We start from the raw sequence: 21,541 nt of genomic DNA, 5'->3' as shown, positions 1-21,541 counted from the left end.
TAGACAAACCATCCACACTCACATTCATACCTATGGACAATTTGGGGTAGCCAATTAACCTAGCATGTTTTTGGAATGTGGGAGCAAACCGGAGTCCCCGGAGAAACATACATGCTTCAAGTAAAAAAACAAACAAAACAAAACCCAAAAACAACGCAGTTATCCTTTAACCACGGATAAAAATGTGGCACTTGGAAATCCATAAACTGTGGACAGTTTTCCACCTAATCAGATGTTGCAGCCTGGACTAATCAAGAGTGAACTGCCGCGCTACTCATTACTGCTTCTGACGCTATCATTTTACCATTTCAGCAACGCGGGAGGAGAAGACATTTTCAGCGCAGTGGGACTATGTGTGAAATTGCCCACAAAACACAGCGTGGGCGAATCTTAGGCAAAGAAAGCCACCAGATTATTTTCCGGAAAGTATAAATCACAAAAGATTGGATATGACATGCTGATTTTGAGATGCTGGGCTTCATGTCAGCTCAGCCTTGAACCTACATGGTCATGCTGAGGGTGGCTTTTAACCGCACGCCTTTTACAATGTGACACGGGAGGTGGTTTCTTCAAAGGCTTTGAAGAAACGTACTCTTTTTCATCAATTTGTTTGCCCTCAATTGCGCTGAAGAGGTAAAACAGAGGATTAGTGCCATGTTTAGGGAAAAAAAATCTTATAAAAATATATATATTATATTTTGATTATTATATATATATAATATATATAATTACATATATATGTATATAATATATATGTTATATACAGTGAAGAAAATAAGTATTTGAACACCCTGCTATTTTGCTATTTCTCCCACTTAGAAATCATGGAGGGGTCTGAAATTTTCATCGTAGGTGCATGTCCACTGTGAGAGAGATAAACTAAAAAGAAAAATCCAGAAATCACAATGCATGATTTTTTAACAATTTATTTGTGTGATACAGCTGCAAATAAGTATTTGAACACCTGTGTATCATCTAGAATTCTGACCCTGAAAGACCTGTTAGTCTGCCCATTAGAAGTCCACCTGCACTCCATGTATCATCCTGAATCAGATGCACCTGTTTGAGGTCGTTAGCTGCATAAAGACACCTGTCCACCCCATACAATCAGTAAGACTTTAACTTGTAACATGGCCAAGACCAAAGAGCTGTCCAAAGACACCAGAGACAAAATTGTACACCTCCACAAGGCTGGAAAGGGCTACGGAGCAATTACCAAGCAGCTTGGTGAAAAAAGGTCCACTGTTGGAGCTATCATTAGAAAATGGAAGAAGCTAAACATGACGGTCAATCTCAATCGGAGTGGAGCCCCATGCAAGATATCACCTCGTGGGGTCTCAATGATTCTAAGAAAGGTGAGGAATCAGCCCAGAACTACACGACAGGACTTGGTCAATGACCTGAAAAGAGCTGGGACCACCGTTTCCAAGGTTACTGTAGGTAATACACTAAGACGTCATGATGTGAAATCATGCATGGCACGAAAGGTTCCCCTGCTTAAACCAGCACATGTCAAGGCCCGTCTTAAGTTTGCATATGACCATTTGGATGATACAGAGGAGTCATGGGAGAAAGTTTTATGGTCAGATGAGACCAAAATAGAACTTTTTGGTCATAATTCCAATAAGCGTGTTTGGAGGAAGAAGAATGAAGAGTACAATCCGAAGAACACCATCCCTACTGTGAAGCATGGGGGTGGTAGCATCATGCTTTGGGGGTGTTTTTCTGCACATGGGACAGGACGAGTGCACTGCATTAAAGAGAGGATGACTGGGGCCGTGTATTGTGAGATTTTGGGGAACAACCTCCTTCCCTCTGTCAGAGCATTGAAGATGGGTCGTGGCTGGGTCTTCCAACACGACAACGACCCGAAGCACACAGCCAGGAAAACCAAGGAGTGGCTCCGTAAGAAGCATATCAAGGTTCTAGCATGGCCCAGCCAGTCTCCAGACCTGAACCCAATCGAAAATCTTTGGAGGGAGCTCAAACTCCGTGTTTCTCAGCGACAGCCCAGAAACCTGACTGATCTAGAGAAGATCTGTGTGGAGGAGTGGGCCAAGATCCCTCCTGCAGTGTGTGCAAACCTGGTGAAAAACTACAGGAAACGTTTGACCTCTGTAATAGCAAACAAAGGCTACTGTACCAAATATTAACATTCATTTTCTCAGGTGTTCAAATACTTATTAGCAGCTGTATCACACAAATAAATTGTTAAAAAATCATGCATTGTGATTTCTGGATTTTTCTTTTTAGTTTATCTCTCTCACAGTGGACATGCACCTACGATGAAAATTTCAGACCCCTCCATGATTTCTAAGTGGGAGAAATAGCAAAATAGCAGGGTGTTCAAATACTTATTTTCTTCACTGTATATAAAAATTATACATATATATGTATAATATATTATTATTATTATATTATTATAAAAATATTATGAGAATAAAGTTGTAAATTTATGACGCCTAAATCAGTATGTAGATAAAAAAAAAGACCCACGATTCCCGCGATGTGGTGATTCTGTAATCAGGAAAAAGCCGAAAGGAAAAATAATTCCTATTAGTATAAATCATTACCCATTTTTTTCCATTTCTAATATTTTTTCCCCAAATATTTCAACATTTACTTTTTTGATGCTCTGACTTTATTCCCAGACTTTATTCTGATAATTTAATTTTGTGTTTTTTTCATTTCACAGAGTGTGACAAATAAAGAGAAATAAAAATTTTTCAACTTTAATTTTCATTCAATTTTTTCTTAATTGAATGTATTTATTTCCTTGTAATATTAACACTTTATCTTGTAGAATTTAAATTTTCCACATCATTTTTTTTTACTTTATACTCGTAATATTTCAAAGTTACCCATACTTTTTAAACCTTTTTGATCATTTTTTTCATTTTTTGGATTAATAAATTTTTTTGAATGTGCCACAAATGGCCCCCCAGGCAACACTTTAGACACCCTGATATATGATAAATTACAACAGAGGTGTGACAGTACCACATAATCATATATTGTTCGGTTCATTTTTGGGTAAAATAAAAACATAACATGTTAGCCTTTTGTGTAAACAACTGAAATATATATCTTTTTAAATTGAGGTTCTACTTCCTGTCTCTCAGTGTGAAAAATCTCACCCTGACACCAAATTGTTCAAGTTTGACCTCATGAGGTTACAATTGCTGATGAAAAACGTCTTGGATTGCTCTAAAATATTGTTTACTGTCACAGATCAGATCATCCACTTTGACAAAACAGCACAAATGACTCTTAACAGGCCGATTATGTGCCAGCAATAATGTGTGCCCTATATCTTAAGAGGGCTGGGTTGTTTATCCCCTCTTTATCCTGCCTCCCTCATTTCGTTGTGAAGTATCACAGTGATCCTGAAGTAAAAGCATTCTGGCAGCTTAGCATTTTTGGAACAAAACATTTTTTATTCTAATGAAAAAAAATGCCATTATACTCCTACAATGAGTAAGAAGATATTCAATGCCGACAGTGAATGATGACGGCCAGAAACGGCTGCTGATGGCCTCAAGGAGCACAACAAAAGTACAATTTTTGTGTGGTTTTTTTTTTCATAGAAGGTTGTGGCTTTTAAGATGTGACATGTTCCAGGAGCACAGGCTGAGAAGTATGAAGCGTCTACAAGCAAACTCATGATGCTTTGCCTGATGCATGCTTTTAGACGCGACCCTTTTTACCGGTTTTATTGTCCCCTGATGACGGCAGAACGCATTTTGACCGAGCTAAATGTACGCAGGAGTGCGCACAGTCCCTGACTGATTCATAATGTCGGACATTTTTAAGACGAAGTGAGGCTGCAGAAGGACAAATGAACGGCAATGGTATGGTTTATTTGTTTTGGAAAAGTCACATTGGGGAACATCACCTGCACACGGTCAGGGTTAGAGATAAGATATGCCTTTATTCGTCCCTCAGTGGGGAAATTTGCATTGCACAGCAGCATGAGTACAGAATCAGTTAAGCAGTACAAAAATACACAATATAGAAAAAATAAACATTATAAACAACCCAAGTATTAACAAAATCAACAGTTTTTCCCAGAGTTATATACAATACAGTATGTAGATAATATGAAACGAGATGAGATATATGACCAGTCTATACACTGAGATTGTGCTAGTGAGTTAATATGAGGTATTATAAAAATACTTCACATAGAACTTTGTATATTGCATTTAGAGCCCTTAATATTGCACAAAGCCTTTGTACTTTGAACTAAACTGTTTCATGTAATTTTAAGCACATGAATTAAAGCTAAAACGGTAAAATGTACTTTAAATCGAGTGGTCAGCTCGCAGATCTCACAGCTAGGAGACCAGGGTTCAATTCCACCCTCGGACATCTCTGTGTGGAGTTTGCATGTTCTCCCCGTGCATGCGTGGGTTTTTCTCTGGGTACTCCGGTTTCCTCCCACATTCCAAAAACATGCTAGGTTAATTGGCCACTCAAAATTGTCCATAGGTATGAATGTGAGTGTGAATGGTTGTTTGTCTATATGTGCCCTGTGATTGGCTGGCCACCAGTCCAGGGTGTACCCCGCCTCTCGCCCGAAGACAGCTGAGATAGGCTCCAGCACCCCCGCGACCCTCGTGAGGAAAAGCGGTAGACAATGAATGAATGAATGAACTCTGTTTTATGAGATGTTTGGGGGGGGGTCAAGGGGCGCTAGGCCTGTGTTTGCCTCATGGTAAGTCCGCTTCGGGGGTTTCTATCTCATACCCAGTAAATGCAGTTCACTGCCAGTATTGAGGATACAGATACTCATAGCAGTATTGATATTATTGATGTTTTGGTTGATCCGCCCACGAATACATGAAGTTGTCCCAATGCTTTTGTCCATCTATGTGATAACACACTTGTCATACAGTCATGTGAGTGTAAGGAAAATAATCAATGAAGGCCTCAGACACACACACACACACACACACTCACATGCCTGTACAGCCACAGACGTTCCCATGAGCAGCCCTCAGGTCTCACTTTGAACACCAAGGGGAAGAGACATTTGGTAATCTCATAAATACAACCTCCTTCCCCCCCCCTTACCTCCCCTCTCATTCCCTTCTTGGAGCCGGACTCGGCTCATCTCAGACCAGCCGGCAAGGACTTACATGGACGGTAAAGCCGTGGGGATTTTTGCCCCAGCTTTGCAGTAAAGTGAGGATTTAGCACCAATGCAAGGACCAGTCATCCACCCTCTGGCTGCCTAAAAGAGAGATTGTTTCTGTTTTCCACTTTCTACCCCCTTCCCCCTCCAAACATGACTGTACTGTCAGAGGACCAGTCTGCGAGGCCCCAGCCTTGCCGGGTCCCAGCGCCCACCAAGCATGTCGGCACTACTGTACACCAGGACTCGACAGACTTCACCGGCTCCAAAGAGGACTATATGGACAGCGTCGAAAGCGCCGTCTTCGGGTCGGTGGAGCCCCCCAGGCGCTCCCTGGGACGCCTGATCCTCCACAGCTTGGTCATGTTCGGAAGGGAATTCTGCTACGCCGTGGAGGCGGCCTTCGTCACGCCGGTGCTGCTGAGCGTTGGCCTGCCCCGCAGTATGTATAGCCTGGTGTGGCTGATAAGCCCCATTCTGGGCTTCCTGCTCCAGCCTATCATCGGATCGGCCAGCGACTACTGCCGGTCCCCGTGGGGACGACGGAGACCATACATCCTCGCGCTGGGCCTTCTTATGTTGGTGGGGATCACCCTGTTCCTCAACGGAGATCTTGCCATCTCAGGTTAGAGAACCGAATGATAAGCAGAACAAGGCAAAACCATGGACAAGTGTTAGCACTCTTGCCTCACCCTAGTTCGATTCCACTCTTGGTCATCTCTGTGTGGAGTTTGCATGTTCTCCCTGTGCATGTGTGGGTTTTTTCCGGGTACTCCTAACATTCTAAAACATGCTAGTTAATTAGCAAATTGTCCATAGGTATGAATGTAAGTGGGAATGGTTGTTTGTCTATATTGTTATAGTTATATATATATATATTGGTTTGTCATTGATTGTCTGCTGACCTCTCGCCCGAAGACAGCTGGGATAGGCTCCAGCACCCCTCATGAGGAAAAGCGATAGAAAATGAATGAACATACATAAGCTCATTGAAGTCTCTACATTGTCTTCAATGTACTTTGTTGAGTGTATTCAATGTAGGGTTGCAACTAACCACTATTTTCTTAGTCAATCGTATGTAGCCAAGCTAGTTCCGGGGGCCACACAAATACATATAAAACCTGCACGCATCTTTTCACTTTTCCATATGCGCCTTTCGTAGAAAACGTCCCTAGATGCGGCAAATCAATATGAAGCAAACACAAACCATTAGTGCTTTGGTCCCAAGCATATCAGAAAAGAGGCAAACATGTCAATGACTGTTTTCCAAAGGCTAAGCTGATGTGTGTCATTAACTTGTTTTGCCTTAAACACAAAGTTAGTAAGTCTGCTCACATGGATGGCTAAGGTATTTAAAAAATATTCACATCTGAGAGGCTGAAACCAGACTATTTGTATTTTTTAATTTAAGAAGCAATTAGTTGATTATTCATTCATTCATACATTTTTTACTATCTTCACGAGGATAAGCAGGGGTGCTTATCCCAGCTGTCTTCGGGCGAGAGGTGGGGTACACCCTGGACTGGTGGCCAGCCAATCACAGGGCACATATAGACAAACAACCATTCACACTCACATTCATACCTATGGACAATTTGGAGTCGCCAATTAACCTAGCATGTTTTTGGAATGGGGGAGGAAACCGGAGTACCTGGAGAAATAGTTGATTATCAAAATTGTTATTAATTAATTTGACAATTAATCGTTGCAACTCTTCTCAATAATAGTGAGTGGTGTCCATCAGTGATACAATTGTTTTTGGAATTCTCATTGAAGTCAATCTTCAGTGTTTATTTTTTTAAAAGTGCTCATAAAAATTTAAATGATATGTAAATTATGTTAAATGAAGGCTGAACTGCCTTAGGTGGTAGCTGGATGATTTATATTACAAATAATAAGAAATGAGCGGCACGGTGGTCTAGTGGTCTAGTGGTCTATTTATCATTTTCTTATTTAAAACATTTAGTCTCGATCTACCGCTACAAGCCCCTTCAAACCGTCGGAAATGATTTCTCACAATCAAAGCAACAACCATGTTGATGTTGAACGAGCATCGTTACTCATAGTCAAATTTGTAATTAGTAACCATACCCTTGCCTTATACTTTGATGTCCAATTGCCCTCACATTTCCTGGAATGGTTCCTGTATTCTGTTGACTTTGAATTGTTTCCAATTCACAGAGCTTCCTCAGATAGCTAACGTGTTTATTGACATATTTAATACACAGTATATGACAAACATTTCAGAAAAGTGTTTTGTTTTTTTGTTTTGCAGCACTGGTCAGCGACAGGTCTCTGAGGACCACCTGGGCCATCATCGTGGTGATGCTCGGCGTGGTTCTGTTCGACTTTGCCGCCGACTTCATCGACGGGCCCATCAAGGCCTATCTGTTTGACGTGTGCTCGTATCAAGACAAGGAACGAGGGCTCCACTACCATGCTCTGCTCACAGGTAACACAGAAGACATTCATCATCCATTTATTTCTTTCATTGTTTGTTCTTTCAGTATTAAGTTTTTAAGTATTGATTGTCACACTTTTTTATAGTGGTGTTGAGTCTTTCTGCAACTTTACAACTAAACACACACAAACATCCCATTGCACCCAAAGCAACTTCTCTACTTCTTCTGTTTGATGAAGCGAACTCATGCTGGCAGGCGGAACAAGACACGATAATGATTGTGTGCAAGGCGCTCCATGTTTTTGTTGGTTTTTTTTTTTTTTGTGCTTTGCTCTGAGCGAGTGGTGAGATGTGATGACTTCCAAGAGAATAGAATCAAATATAACAACAGTGGCATTGTGGGGTGGTGCTTTGGCAAAAAATAGTAGTAGAGGTATCCACACTTGTTTCACCGAGGGCTGCATACTGAAAAAATACAATGGTGGGGGCTACTTTGATATTTAGCAATTAGCAAAGAGGATTTTATCATAGATTTGTGTTATTATTAGCACCAACATTTCATCTTTTTATGTTACATTATGCCTTTTTGTTGGATTAGAGAACCCTGAATTTTCTCTGTTTTTGTAACCTGTCTCAGGTTTCATATGATATTGGAAGTGACAACCTTATCCATTGGCCCTGTACTGTATCCTTTAACCAGATGGTGTTTTTAGAGCTATACGACCCTTAGTCCTTACCCCCCCGTCCCCCGCCGCCCCCCATTCCTTGATTTCAAGTCCTGAGTCAATATGATTAATAAAATTGTGACACGAGTCCACACCTTTGATAAAAGCTACACTACCTCTCAAAAGGATCACTTGCAAATTTCTTTGTTTTCCAAAGAAAAACAAATTTTCACAAACATTTTTTATCATTCACAAACAATTAAAATGAATCAGATGATTTTCAGAGAACGATCAACATTTTTCATAGAGGCCTACTATCAACAACTGTCAGTCCTCTGCATCAATCTCCTGGTATGGCTGCTAGTCCAAGTTCATCATTTTATAAGGCTAATAGATTATTAGAAAACCCATCTAAAAAATCTAAACAAAAACTAAAATCTCTTACCATGCTGTTAACTACTCCCTTCAGAGAGCAGCACAAACTGGGTCTAACAAGGACAGAAAAACGATGCACAACTGTGCAAGAAGACAAATATCTGAGAGTGTGTAGTTTAAGACAAAGACACCTCACAGGTCGTCACCTGGCAGCTGTACTAAATAGTACCCGTCAAACACCAGGGTCAGTATCAACAGTGAAGCGGCGACTTCAGGATGCTGGACTTCATGGCAGGACTGCCAAGAAAAAGCCATATCTCAGATTGGCTAAAAACATTTCCAAGTGATCCTAAACTTTTGAGCTGTAGTTTATATCATGACGTAGACTTTTTGCCAAAAACCGATATGCCCACATTGTCCAACTTTCAATTTTTTATACCGATATCAGCCGATTCTGATATGTGTAACATGATATATCTCCTGTGGTGGAATGAACACATATGTGCTGTATACAGCATTTTTTAGCGTTTTTTCATGCTCAGGAAAAAAAATCAGATACGATATCAACCGATATTCCATCTTTTTGCTGATATCTTTTTGCTGATACCGATAATTATCAGCAATAATAATAGATTCCATTTTACTGCACTTTTCAAGGCACCCAAAATACTTCACAACGAAATGAACTCGTTATTCATTCTCTCTTCAGTCACACACATGAAAGATGAGAGTCTAATCTTTCTTTTGGTTTATACCACGTGTATATCGCCCAAGAGCACAATATTCTGCGTGCCATTACTGGATCTTTCAACAACCGGCCGGCTTAAAAATGTATTGATTGGATTTACACGGTGGAAGTTTGCCAAAGGGAGTGCGCTTGGAAGTGGTTGTCACGTGGTGTTTATGCCCCCCCCCAAACAACAACAGATTAAAAACATGGGCAATGTTTCACAGCCTTATTAATATGATCATATCTGCTTTTATTGCCTCTCATTTGAACTGCATTATCCTTTTTTCCGTAAATCTTGTCATGGGGCGATCAGCATCTTATAGGATTGAATTTCCAATTTCCAAGACTCCTACTGGCTACCTAATCATATGTATTTAGTACATGGCTCAGAGACGAGTCAAATTTGTATCGTGGATCACATGTGTGGACAGAGGAGCGAAGCACTGCAGGTTTCCTTTCCAAGCGGTTTTTCCAGCAGGTGATTTAATTGACAAGCTCCTTCCCTCAAACCAAAGGAGGGTTAATCATTAAAATCACCCGCTTTAGTGACTGGGTGGAAAGAAAACCTGTAGTGTCTTGGCCATCCAATGCTGAGTTTGACACCCCTGACGTAGAGGAAAACAGAGCTCCATTGTCCAGTGTTGCTTGTTGCTAGGCAGCCTGCATAGGGCTCAATTATAAATCTCTCATAGGTTGATGAAAGTATTTTTTTGTCCTTTTCTGAATCATAACAGGAAGTCAGTCACACAAAAAAAATGACTAGACCACCCTTGTTTCTTTAGTTTTTTTTTTACAACTAAAGGTACATTTGCTTGTGCATATATATATATATATATATATATATATATATATATAATGATGACAACCGTAATATCTCATAAGAGTTTCATTTCATTTAATAGCTAAAAATAATACAAATATCCAGATTCTACACACGCATCAGAATTTTATTTCAGGTTTGAATTGTCTCACAACAGGCACAATAATTCCTAACACGGGCTACTGTTGTGACCTTAAATGGCTTATTTCCTTTTTTATGTCTACTCTGAGCATAAATGTGATGAATGGGGTGTTGTCTTATGTCTAGAGGGCTATAATGATGTTGAGAAACATATTTAGACAGGTGCTACGGTTCTATATATATGGTAATGGTAATGGTTTTATTTCATTTGACCATGCATCAGATTACAATTGAGTGCATCACATAATCAGTTCACAGTTCCACATGTCCAAAAGGAGTAGGAAGAAGCAAAGCTTATTAAATCCTACCCCTCCATCTGGTACTTTTACAGTCAGTAACTGTTACTTTTTTTCCTGCTTTCCTAATATAGGTTAAGTAGTTTTTTTATTTTTTATTTTTTATTTTTTATTTTTTATTTTTTATTTTTTATTTTTTATTTTTTATTTTTTATTTTTTATTTTTTATTTTTTATTTTTTATTTTTTATTTTTTATTTTTTATTTTTTATTTTTTATTTTTTATTTTTTATATATATGGTTCTAGATGTCCGATAATTATTGATAATTATTGATACTCATAATTACTGGCCTGATATCAGCATAAAAATGCAATATCGGTTGATATCGGTATTGGATTTTTTCCCAGATCATGACAACCAATTTTACATTCCGTCACATAACGGTATCGGCTGATATCGGTATTGAATTTTTTCCATATCATGAAAACCGATATTACATTCCATCACATATCGGTATCGGCTGATACCGGTATTGGAATTTGAAAGTTGTTTGCAATATCTGCAAATCGTTTTTTGGCAACAACAAAAAAAAGCCAATATCACACATGATACATTTTTAAATCATTTGCGACGGGCTGTCTGCGACACACGTTTGTGTCCCAAGTCACCAGTTTAGAAAAACCATACCACTACCACCATAACTGTGTCCTGCCGAGAGTCAAGCAAGGGTACCTGGGGCTGCATGAGTGGTTGGGAGCTACGGTTCAGTCAGGGCCAACATGAATCCCATGATAACGAGCCCAACCACACAAACTCCAGTATTGATAAATGGGAAGGGTTGCGCAAATGTGCTGAATGAATTAACTGAATGAACTTTACCTTGCTCTAACATGTCACAAAACACTAAATGTCATAAATGAGGCTAATGTTTGCTGGTGTGGTCCTGACCAGGTCCGCGTCAGCTGTCAGTTGAACCCGGTCGGGTGAACAAAACGGCTGAGAGGCCGGCAGAGAGTAATGGAGCAGCACTGAGTGAGTCATGTGTTGCAGTCATGGGTCTGGGCTGAACGAGCCTCGGAGGCTGGCCAGCACATGACTCTTTCTTCTTTCCTTGCGTGGAATGCGGGGGTGACGCCAAGGAGGGGGGCAAAAGGCAAGGAGAAGGAATTGATGTGTGCCCGCCTCGGAGTGACTTTTTTCCCCCCCAGAATAAAAAGCTTTTTGAATGGAGATGGTAATTATGAGCACTTGTGTGGAGGGAAAATAAATTCTAGAGGAGAGTTAATAGGATTCTATGTGAAAAGTAATGCAGTGGAGGTTAAGTATGACCACATGTGTCATATAATTAATCTTATTGCTTCTTCCACCAGTTCCATAATCAAAATAAAGAAAAAGGCCGAAAGCCATTCCACCAAGTCACAGCCTCTTCAGTCATGCACGGCCACTCTTATGCGCCATATAATGAATCCCATCACATCCATAACTAATGAAGACCCATCAGGTCCTGCTATAGTTATTCATACTTTTAACTCAACCAAAGATGTAGATGTCTTTTTATAAAACCCCAACGCCTGCTCAGACAGCATTTTTATACATCTTTTACATTTTTTGGTTAAAGAGGTGATGATGCAACTCCTCACAAATGGATGTCCAATTTGAATTCCATAATAAAAAAGCCACAGCGGCACTGCGGTCGAGTGCTTAGCACGCAGACCTCACAGCTAGGAGACCATGGTTCAATTCCACCCTCGGACATCTCTGTGTGGAGTTTGCATGTTCTCCCCGTGCATGCGTGGGTTTTCTCCGGGTACTCCGGTTTCCTCCCACATTCCAAAAACATGCTAGGTTAATTAGCGACTCCAAATTGTCCATAGGTATGAATGTGAGTGTGAATGGTTGTTTGTCTATATGTGCCTTGTGATTGGCTGGTGACCAGTCCAGGGTGTACGCCGCCTCTCGCCTGAAGACAGCTGGGATAGGCTTCAGCACCCCCCACGACCCTCGTGAGGATAAGCAGTAGAAAATGTAATGAATGAATGTTACATTCCTATCTACACACACACACACTACTGAGGAATCTATGTATGTACAGTAGCTATGTATGTGCGTATGTATGTACTATGTAGTGGAATTACCTCTGCCAAGAGTGGCTGCATTTCAAGCATCTCTGTTTGTTTGTTCAAACACGTGGTTGAATAAACCACAAGATGAAAGTCAAGCAGCTAGCAAGGAAGTGGAGATTCAAGCATTCAGGGCCTTCTATTATCACGAGAAACGTGGACTCACTACCCAGCTGGCAAGGACAACATCAAATTGTGCTTTACTGAATGGTGAAGACTGGGCTGCATGGTGGTTGAGTGGTTAGCGGGGGTGGGTTTGATTCTCTGCTCGGGCATCTCTGTGTGGAGTTTTCATGTTCTCCCCGTGCGTGCATGGGTTTTCTCCGGGTACTCCGGTTTCCTCCCACATTCCAAAAACATGCTAGGTTAATTGGCGACTCCAAATTGTCCATAGTTATGAATGTGAGTGTGAATGGTTGTTTGTCTATATGTGCCCTGTGATTGGCTGGCCACCAGTCCAGGGTGTACCCCACCTCTCGCCCGAGGAGGGCTGGGATAGACTCCAGCACCCTCTTGTAGGGATAAGCGGTTGTGAGGATAAGCGGTAGAAAATGAATGAATGAATGAATATTCTCACAGGGGGCTGCACGGTGTCCGAGTGGTTAGTGTGCAATTCCACCCTCGGCCATCTCTGTGTGGAGTTTGCATGTTCTCCCCGTGTGTGCGTGGGTTTTTTCCGGGTACTCCGGTTTCCTCCCACATTCCAAAAACATGCTAGGTTAATTGTCCATAGGTATGAATGTGAGTGTGAATGGTTGTTTGTCTATATGTGCCCTGTGATTGGCTGGCCACCAGTCCAGAGTGTACCTCGCCTCTTGCCCAAAGACAGCTGGGATAGGCTCCAGCATACCCTAGTGAGGATAAACGGTATAGAAAATGGATGAATAGCTAAAAGCTAGCGTCCTAGACGCTAACGTGACTTCAGTACAGTTAAAGCGGCGTGTAGAATTATCAACATTAACGTCCATCTATTCAGCATTTTTTTTTATATCGATTTTTAATTTTCGGGGAAAAAATCAGATACGGACGAGTACTGCTATCATATTTTTATGCTGATATGGGACCTGATTATTATGTTCTACCTCTTCCACAAATCTTGTTTTTTCTTAGGTTTCCACACACACTGATTGCGGTCGCCTCTTGTTACGTTCCGCTGCAATTGATTGCCTGAAAGCTTGTTGAATTGAACAGAAAAGAATATTTTTTCATTCTGTTCTCTGTTCCGCTTGTAAAGGGCAAAGAAAATTTTGCAAAGAAATAAAAGAAGGAAGAAGGAAAAAAGAAGTTGTATCGAGAAAGAAGGTCCACATACCAATAAAAGGGTTGCGTCATACATAAACAATGAAACTGTGACTCGTCCAACCCTTGACTGATGAATCGATTCTCCCATATAGAGAGTGCAAAATGAATGCACTGGTCTCCATTGATTTGAAGCTATCCTGCTGTGCCTTCCAGGTCTTGGCGGAGCCTTCGGCTACCTAGTGGGAGCGATGGACTGGGGTCATTCCTTACTGGGTCAGCTGCTGGGATCCGAGTACCAGGTCATCTACTTCTTCTCTGCACTGACCTGGAGTGTCTTCCTCATCGTGCACCTCTTCAGCATTCCCGAGCAACCGCTGGCTGCAACTGATGCCCACGGCCCCTCGGCTCTCAGCGCCCTTCGTCAGCTCGGGTCTCAACATAACGGCTACGGAACGCTGTCCAAGGACTCTATGGACCCTGTGGTCGCAGACGTCCGGCAGAGGTCCTTCTCTGCTCTCGGGGAGGCCAACGCTGTGACCTCCAGTGCCAAACAGCCAAACAAGGAGGTAAAATCGTAGTTATGGTTAAATGCGCTTTTATGAATTTGAAACTGAAAATGTTAAGCCAAGTTTAATCCCGATCTTAAATGTAGCCAAGAAAATGTTCAACGAGGTTATCTCAAACTTTATTCTATGTATTTTCCCTTCATGGCAACCATTCATCTGCCTCGCCAAGCCTTCAAGTCGTTTTGTTCTCCTCGCCTGCAAGGCCTCAGCACTCAACGTGAAAATACATTATGTCATGCTTCCTTGCTTCATCGCTTTACTTCATTTTTGTATTCTTTCGCCATCAAGTGATCCATTTATTTGACTCAAATTAATTAATTAATAATAAATGAATTAAATAGTTAATTTGTTTTACTTCAGTTATGTTCTAGATATCATGGGAGCTTTGTACCTTGCTAACCCCATTTTTCTGGACTAAATGAAGCATTTTCAATTAATGGCTTAATAAAATGGTAATGTTACGTTGATGATACAAGCCGTCGCAGGGAGTGATCATGTGACTTCCAACGAGAACATGTGTGAGTCTATGTTTTGTATTATTTTCTGTTATATGAGTGTCAAGTTGACTATAGGGGTGTTATTTTATGTCTGGAGGGCTCTAATAATGTTTTCTACTACTGTACTATTATAAAAATCTTGAACATTTATCCGCGGTCACTGTGTGTGTGTGTTTTGTGTGTACCTTTAGGCTCGTGAGAGGATGACACTTAAATCTCTGACAACAACCATCATCAACATGCCGAATCATTACCGCTACCTGTGCATCAGTCACCTGCTGGGTTGGACGGCGTTCCTCTGCAATATGCTCTTCTTCACCGACTTCATGGGACAGGTGAGGATTTGCATGTCAGTCAAAACGACATAAATTGGCAATCATGAAGCCGCTCTATTGTCACACAGAATCAGATTCAGAATCAGAAAAAGGTTTATTGCCAGGTATGATCAAACACATACTAGGAATTTGTTTTGGTGAAGTAGGTGAAGACAGATCTATTAAAAAAAAAAGAATGAAAATACAAACTATACAGAATAAACAGTATAAATATAGTATGTTCACAGTCACAGTGTTTTTTTGTGTATGATTCCGGAAGTGCAGTCTGATTGTTTTTCCAAACTGAGCGTTAATGTAACGCATATAGAGAGTGTCAAAGTGGCAAGATGAGGCAGAAGTGGGGTGTGAGGAGTGTCAGGGGGGGTTCAGCATGGTTTCCTGGAATTCCCGGAATTGAGGCGTCCTTTTCACGCTCATGATGAGCAATCAAGCTGTGTCTTTTTTTTTTAATTACAAAAATAGTAGAATGTCACGCCATATACAATGTACCGTGTAAAAGGAGCCAGAGGCGAAAAATGAAAAAAAAAATCACAGTGGAAAAAGCAGGAAATTATTTTTCTCCCATTCACGCTTCCTGTCAAAGCCAGCTGAATCGACACGGCTGTTTTCCAGCTTCTGATGCTTGTGTGTCGGGGTATGCTGTAATTTTATTATTAATTGTACTATGTGACCGTTATTTGACATGATAGCAACCCGTTGAGCTCAGCATAGGTTCAAACTAGAGATGCTCAATATCGGCTTTCCAATCGATACCACGATACTTTTTTCTTTTTTTTTTATTTGTGCAAATACACGAAACACCACAGTGCATCTCCCACACCAATCAAAATACACCTCTGCATTATTTACATCTGTATTCAGCTATCTGATCACAAGCCCAAAAGGAGTAGGCTGAAGCAAAAGCTTATAAATGCCTACCCCTTTTTGCAAAATATAATCATGTTCATGACACTGTCTTGTTTTCCCCTGTTATTATTATCATTGTAATATTATTATTGTTATTACTATTATTGTTATAATCTTTATCATTATTACCATCATTATAATCATCATTAATATTACCATATTCATCATTATAGTTAACCATTTTTGGATTTTTTTTAAATTATTTAATTTTACAGACGGGCGGCACGGTGGTCGAGAGGTTAGCGCGCAGACCTCATAGCTAGGAGACCAGGGTTCAATTCCACCCTTTGCCCTCGGCCATCTCTGTGTGGAGTTTGCATGTTCTCCTCGTGCATGCGTGGGTTTTCTCCGGGTACTCCGGTTTCCTCCCACATTCCAAAAACATGCTAGGTTAATTGGCCACTCCAAATTGTCCATAGGTATGAATGTGAGTGTGAATGGTTGTTTGTCTATATGTGCCCTGTGATTGGCTGGCGACCAGTCCAGGGTGTACCCCGCCTCTCGCCCGAAGACAGCTGGGATAGGCTCCAGCACCCCCCGCGACCCTTGTGAGGAAAAGCGACAGAAAATGAATCAATGAATGAATTTTACAGACTTCATTCCATCTGTTATTTTCTGAAATCCACAGTATTTGTGTTTTTATTGTCAATTTATTAGCTCACTTTTTTTGTGACATTTACATATCATTTTCTGGATTGCATGTGTCTAATCTTGTGCATTAAAAAACAAGAACTGATACCGATACTGATACCGATATCGGTAGTAGCAGCTCTTTCCACATGATGCTTTGAGAAGCGTCATACCCAGTGGTTGCCCTCACACAGCGGGTACCGCGCAGTCGAAAAGCACCATACACCTTTGCTGGGTTGTGTATATAATCTGTTTGTTTAGCAGCTCCAATGCATTTCATTCTAAATGTCATCAAGGAAGATGCAAACCAAAGGAGGAGATGTACGTCACAGTGTGATGCACCCCCCCACTTTGCTCCCGTATTATCTGGGATAAAAGGGATAACGCTTGTTGGAAAGGCTCCCTGCAAAGTTAATGCAACTCTTTTCATGGAAAAATCAAAGATAAAAGCCGGTGTCCAATAAAATGTCATTGTCGTCTTTTTCCTAGATTGTCTACATGGGGAATCCATATGCCGAGCACAATTCCACAGCCTATGCCACATACGAGAGAGGAGTGGAAGTGGGCTGCTGGGGTTTGTGCATCAATGCAGTGTCCTCGTCTCTTTTCTCCTGTAAGTACACATTCCTTGCAGCGATGACACAACACAAAAATACAACGTTTGTGTTGTTATTGTGACATAATTGGCACATTCATTAAGAGCAGCTTATTCCGTGGGTAGCTGCATAAACCAACACATCCACACTTTTCATTGGTGAACGTCAAGGCCGATACGATGAAGCCGATACATGCTCCCACAGGTGAGCTTACGCATGCTTATTATAGCAACCCCAGGAATGTGGGGGAATGGGCTGGATGCACTTCCAAGCAAGGTGAATGATGAGAACATGTGAGGAGGAGAATTGTTACTGGGACTTCTTCCACCAGTTAGGGATTAGACACGAGCTAATGATCGCCGCATCGCTCACCCCACAGCTACAGCAGTGGATACTGATGAGTGAAGGATGTGTAGGCTCATATGCCACCATACCTAACAAAGGGAAGAAAATAAAGCATCTTCAATCGCCGCTGTCCCTCGTTAAAGCGGTTAATTGGTTCCCGACCCCACTGGGGTGAATGAATTTCCAGATTCAGTCTTAATAAATGGAATCCTGTTTATGGCTTCCTGAATACGTTCATTCATTCATTTTCTACCGCTTTTCCTAACGAGGGTCACGGGTGTGCTGGAGCCTATCCCAGCTGTCTTCGGGCGAGAGGCGGGGTACACCCTGGACTGGTGGCCAGCCAATCCCAGGGCACATATAGACAAACAACCATTCACACTCACATTCATACCTATGGACAATTTGGAGTGGCCAATTAACCTAGCATGTTTTTGGAATGTGGGAGGAAACCGGAGTACCCGGAGAAAACCCACGCATGCACGGGGAGAACATGCAAACTCCACACGGAGATGGCCGAGGGTGGAATTGAACCCTGGTCTCCTAGCTGTGAGGCCTGTGCGCTAACCACTCGTCCGCCGTGCGTTATTACGTTAATACGTTTTTTTAATATTATTACAGAAATAACATGAAATAACACCAGCCCAAGTCATAAGCGTACCCGGGACCACAAGGGGGCCCCCAAGTGGTGGTCCCTGACATTCTGCACCCCTGACTTCACACCTTTGAGCAATTCTTGCAATCACATCACGTCATTAAGCCTTGGCAGAGGTCCTGCGTCCTCTTGTTTGTTCAACTTCAACCGAGGGGGTTGGGGGGGGGGCACAACATGTTTGTTTACCAAACACATGAATGACATAACCAAGCAGGAGTATAAGGCTGTGATTGATTTTTCAGACGTGCAGCGTTTCCTGCTGCCGCACATCGGCCTGAAGGGATTGTACTTCCTGGGCTATTTCGTGTTCGGCATGGGCACCAGCCTGATCGGCCTCTTCCCCAACGTCATCGCCACGCTCATCCTGTGCAGCGTCTTTGGGGTCATGTCCAGCACGCTCTACACCATCCCCTTCAACCTCATCGCCGAGTATCAGCGGGAGGAGGAGGTACGTTTGATTCCTTGTATGTGTCGCATCCATGCAGGCAGCGGTTAACACGTCTTCCCTTGGGAAAAATAAGAATAACAATGTAACGACCCAGTGTCTGTGAATGCACCTCAATGCCATGAGGTGCATCCCATGTTTCTGGGCAAACTTGAGTTAAGTCTTAACATGCCATCCGCCCCGACACACAGCTGCAGATACCTGCTGGAGAAAAGCACAGCATCCCAATTCTCACAATTTAGATCCCCACTTGTCATTGAGGGGCAATAGTGGGTCCCTCAGTCGGCCCAGTTGGGGCACCAATCACAGCCTCGGAACGGACCATTGTTTGTCAGCAGAGGACCACCGTAGCGTGGATTCATTTTCACAATGATGACAATAACCGTGTGCTGAACATTTGAGCTTTTTTCGCTACATTTTGCTCAAGTCCGCCCTCTAAGTGTGCTTTAATAGCTTAGTTCCATTAAAGCGCCGTTCAAGGCTTTAAAGCCACTTACAGTGACTCATATTAAGTCGCTGCTCGGTCCATCATTTCAGGAGGACTTCCCGCTGACCTTTTCTTCAATTCTTTTATTTCATTGTATTCATTACACTGCATAGCATCCATAGTGAGTTTATTGGAATTTTTAATTTAATTAAGGCAATTAAATATATTTCTTAAAAAAATGATAAAATAAATACATTGGTCTAAAAATAAATAATCCATACATAGGTTCCATATAATTTAATTAGTTATTGGATATTTTAATTAATTTCTTTTAAGTAATTAAAATTAATTAATTAATAATTTTTTTATATTCGTGGTTTTATATTTATTTTTTATTTATTTTGGCACTTTTTTTTGATTTTTCCCAATTAACTGAATTGTTGTAAAAATGTATATGTTAAATAATGAATTTAATTTATTGACTTTAACAAAAAGAAGCATTTAGAAAAGACACTGACTTTACATGATGGAAAAACATGTCATTGTTCAAACACAAATACAATTTTCATCCATTATTTATTTCATTATCATTATCTTTTCATGTAATTCATGTTTTTTTAAATTTCAGATTTCAGTAAAAGGCCATTTAAAATAAATAAAAAGGTTGTAAAATATATAAATTGTTCAGTCATTGGTTAATATTTATTAAATGATGATGAAAAAAATTCAATCAATAAATAGCACAATTTCTCGAATTATGGGATAATTTAATTCCTTCATATTTTAATTATTTTCTATTTAATTGGTTAATATTTGCAGCATTTTAAAGATGTTTTTGTTGCAATTTTTTGTAAAAATATACCAAATACTATTTTTTGCTCCTCTTGGGGTGATGAAATAAGTGATGGGCCGTGAAATAATGAACTCAATAAATAGAATTATTAACTTATTATATTGATTTCAGAATTTAATATTCAATATTTCATTAAGTTCAATCTTCTGAGTTGGCCATAGGAGACCTTGGTCAACCGTCCATATTTCCCAGAGCCATTTTCAAACAGCTTACATTTGATCCCCCCCACCCCATTCTTTTCCCAAACCCCCATCCCAGGAGGAAATTAAGCGAAGAGGGGGCGACGAAACCCCGCGAGGGACAGGCGTGGACTGCGCGGCGCTCACCTGCATGGTGCAGCTGGCCCAGATTTTAGTGGGCGCGGGGCTGGGCGCCCTGGTCAACGCGGCGGGAAGCGTGGTGGTCGTGGTGCTCTCCGCCTCCACCGTGTCCCTGCTGGGCTGCACCTTCATCGCACTCTTTATAAGATATGTGGAATGAACGCTCCTCGTCCAGGTCTTTGTAATATTGTAATGATGTTCGGAAATAAAGAGTCTTTATACAGGACTATCCTTTTAGGTGCCTGTCATATAAACACACATCACAGCATTGGGTGTGTCCGTATGCATAATGTAAACATGCACTCAATGAACACCATTGACATCAAATCAAAACAAGAAGTGCTGTTCCACATCTTTATTAATACCACAATTAAAATACAAGTTTGTTACTCACAATAATAATAGTGCCAGAACCAAAAACTGGGGCGTTCAACAACCGAGGGTTGGCTTGAAGTCTTTTTTTTTTTTTTAAATCTCTGTTGCTCCTGCTAACTCCTAGAATGATCCCGCGTACCATCAGTGGTTCTTGTAACACAGTTTGAGAATAAAAAGCTGAAAAGCATGGCTATTTAACAGGTGGCCCACGGGCCAAATCAGGTCCGTCAGTGACATCCGACTGGCTGAGTTGGGTTGAAATCTTGGGACAGACTAACCACATACCAAAGCACTCCTGTCATAGAAGATCTTGGAGTAGTGGTTTTCCCGTCGGTCCTTAAAAACAGCAAAGCACTCCTGTCATAGTGAGGATCTTGGGCTAGTGGTTTGGCGGTAGTTTATAAAAACAGCAGCACACTCTTGTGTCATGGATGTAGATCTTTGAATAGTAGTTTTGCAGTAGGTCCTTAAAAAAAGCAGAGCACTCCTGTAACATAGAGGATCTTTGAATCTTGCTTTTGCAGTAGATCCTTAAAAAAGCAGAGCACTCCTGTAACACAGAGGATCTTTGAATCTTGCTTTTGCAGTAGATGCTTAAAAAAAGCAGAGCACTCCTGTAACATAGCGGATCTTTGAATCTTGCTTTTGCAGTAGATCCTTAAAAACAGCAGAGCACTCCTGTAACATAGCGGATCTTTGAATCTTGCTTTTGCAGTAGATCCT

At 41.1% G+C, this 21,541-nt stretch overlaps 1 protein-coding gene across 1 annotated transcript; it reads left to right on the top strand.

Moving 5' to 3' along the window:
* Positions 1-5,081: 5,081 nt before the first annotated feature.
* Positions 5,082-20,663, top strand: slc45a2 (solute carrier family 45 member 2). The gene is made up of 7 exons (XM_058064157.2): positions 5,082-5,762; positions 7,413-7,589; positions 14,082-14,434; positions 15,123-15,266; positions 17,292-17,415; positions 18,641-18,846; positions 20,382-20,663. Exons 1-7 carry the CDS (start codon positions 5,291-5,293, stop codon positions 20,601-20,603), a joined length of 1,698 nt encoding a protein of 565 aa, XP_057920140.2. The 5' UTR covers positions 5,082-5,290; the 3' UTR covers positions 20,604-20,663.
* Positions 20,664-21,541: the final 878 nt, after the last annotated feature.

This window comes from Doryrhamphus excisus, linkage group LG10 (genome assembly GCF_037039965.1).
Source record: "Doryrhamphus excisus strain RoL-2023G ecotype Guam linkage group LG10, RoL_Dexc_Guam_v1.1, whole genome shotgun sequence".
NCBI classification, from domain to species: domain Eukaryota; kingdom Metazoa; phylum Chordata; class Actinopteri; order Syngnathiformes; family Syngnathidae; genus Doryrhamphus; species Doryrhamphus excisus.
Note: the sequence above shows the minus strand (reverse complement) of the source record. Positions and strands in the feature narration are given on the sequence as shown.

Coding starts and splice junctions, on each gene's coding strand:
- slc45a2 (XM_058064157.2), top strand. CDS start 5,291: ATGACTGTACTGTCAGAGGACCAGTCTGCGAGGCCCCAGCCTTGCCGG. Junction 14,435..15,122: donor CCAAACAGCCAAACAAGGAG/GTAAAATCGTAG, acceptor GTGTACCTTTAG/GCTCGTGAGAGGATGACACT. Junction 15,267..17,291: donor TCACCGACTTCATGGGACAG/GTGAGGATTTGC, acceptor TCTTTTTCCTAG/ATTGTCTACATGGGGAATCC.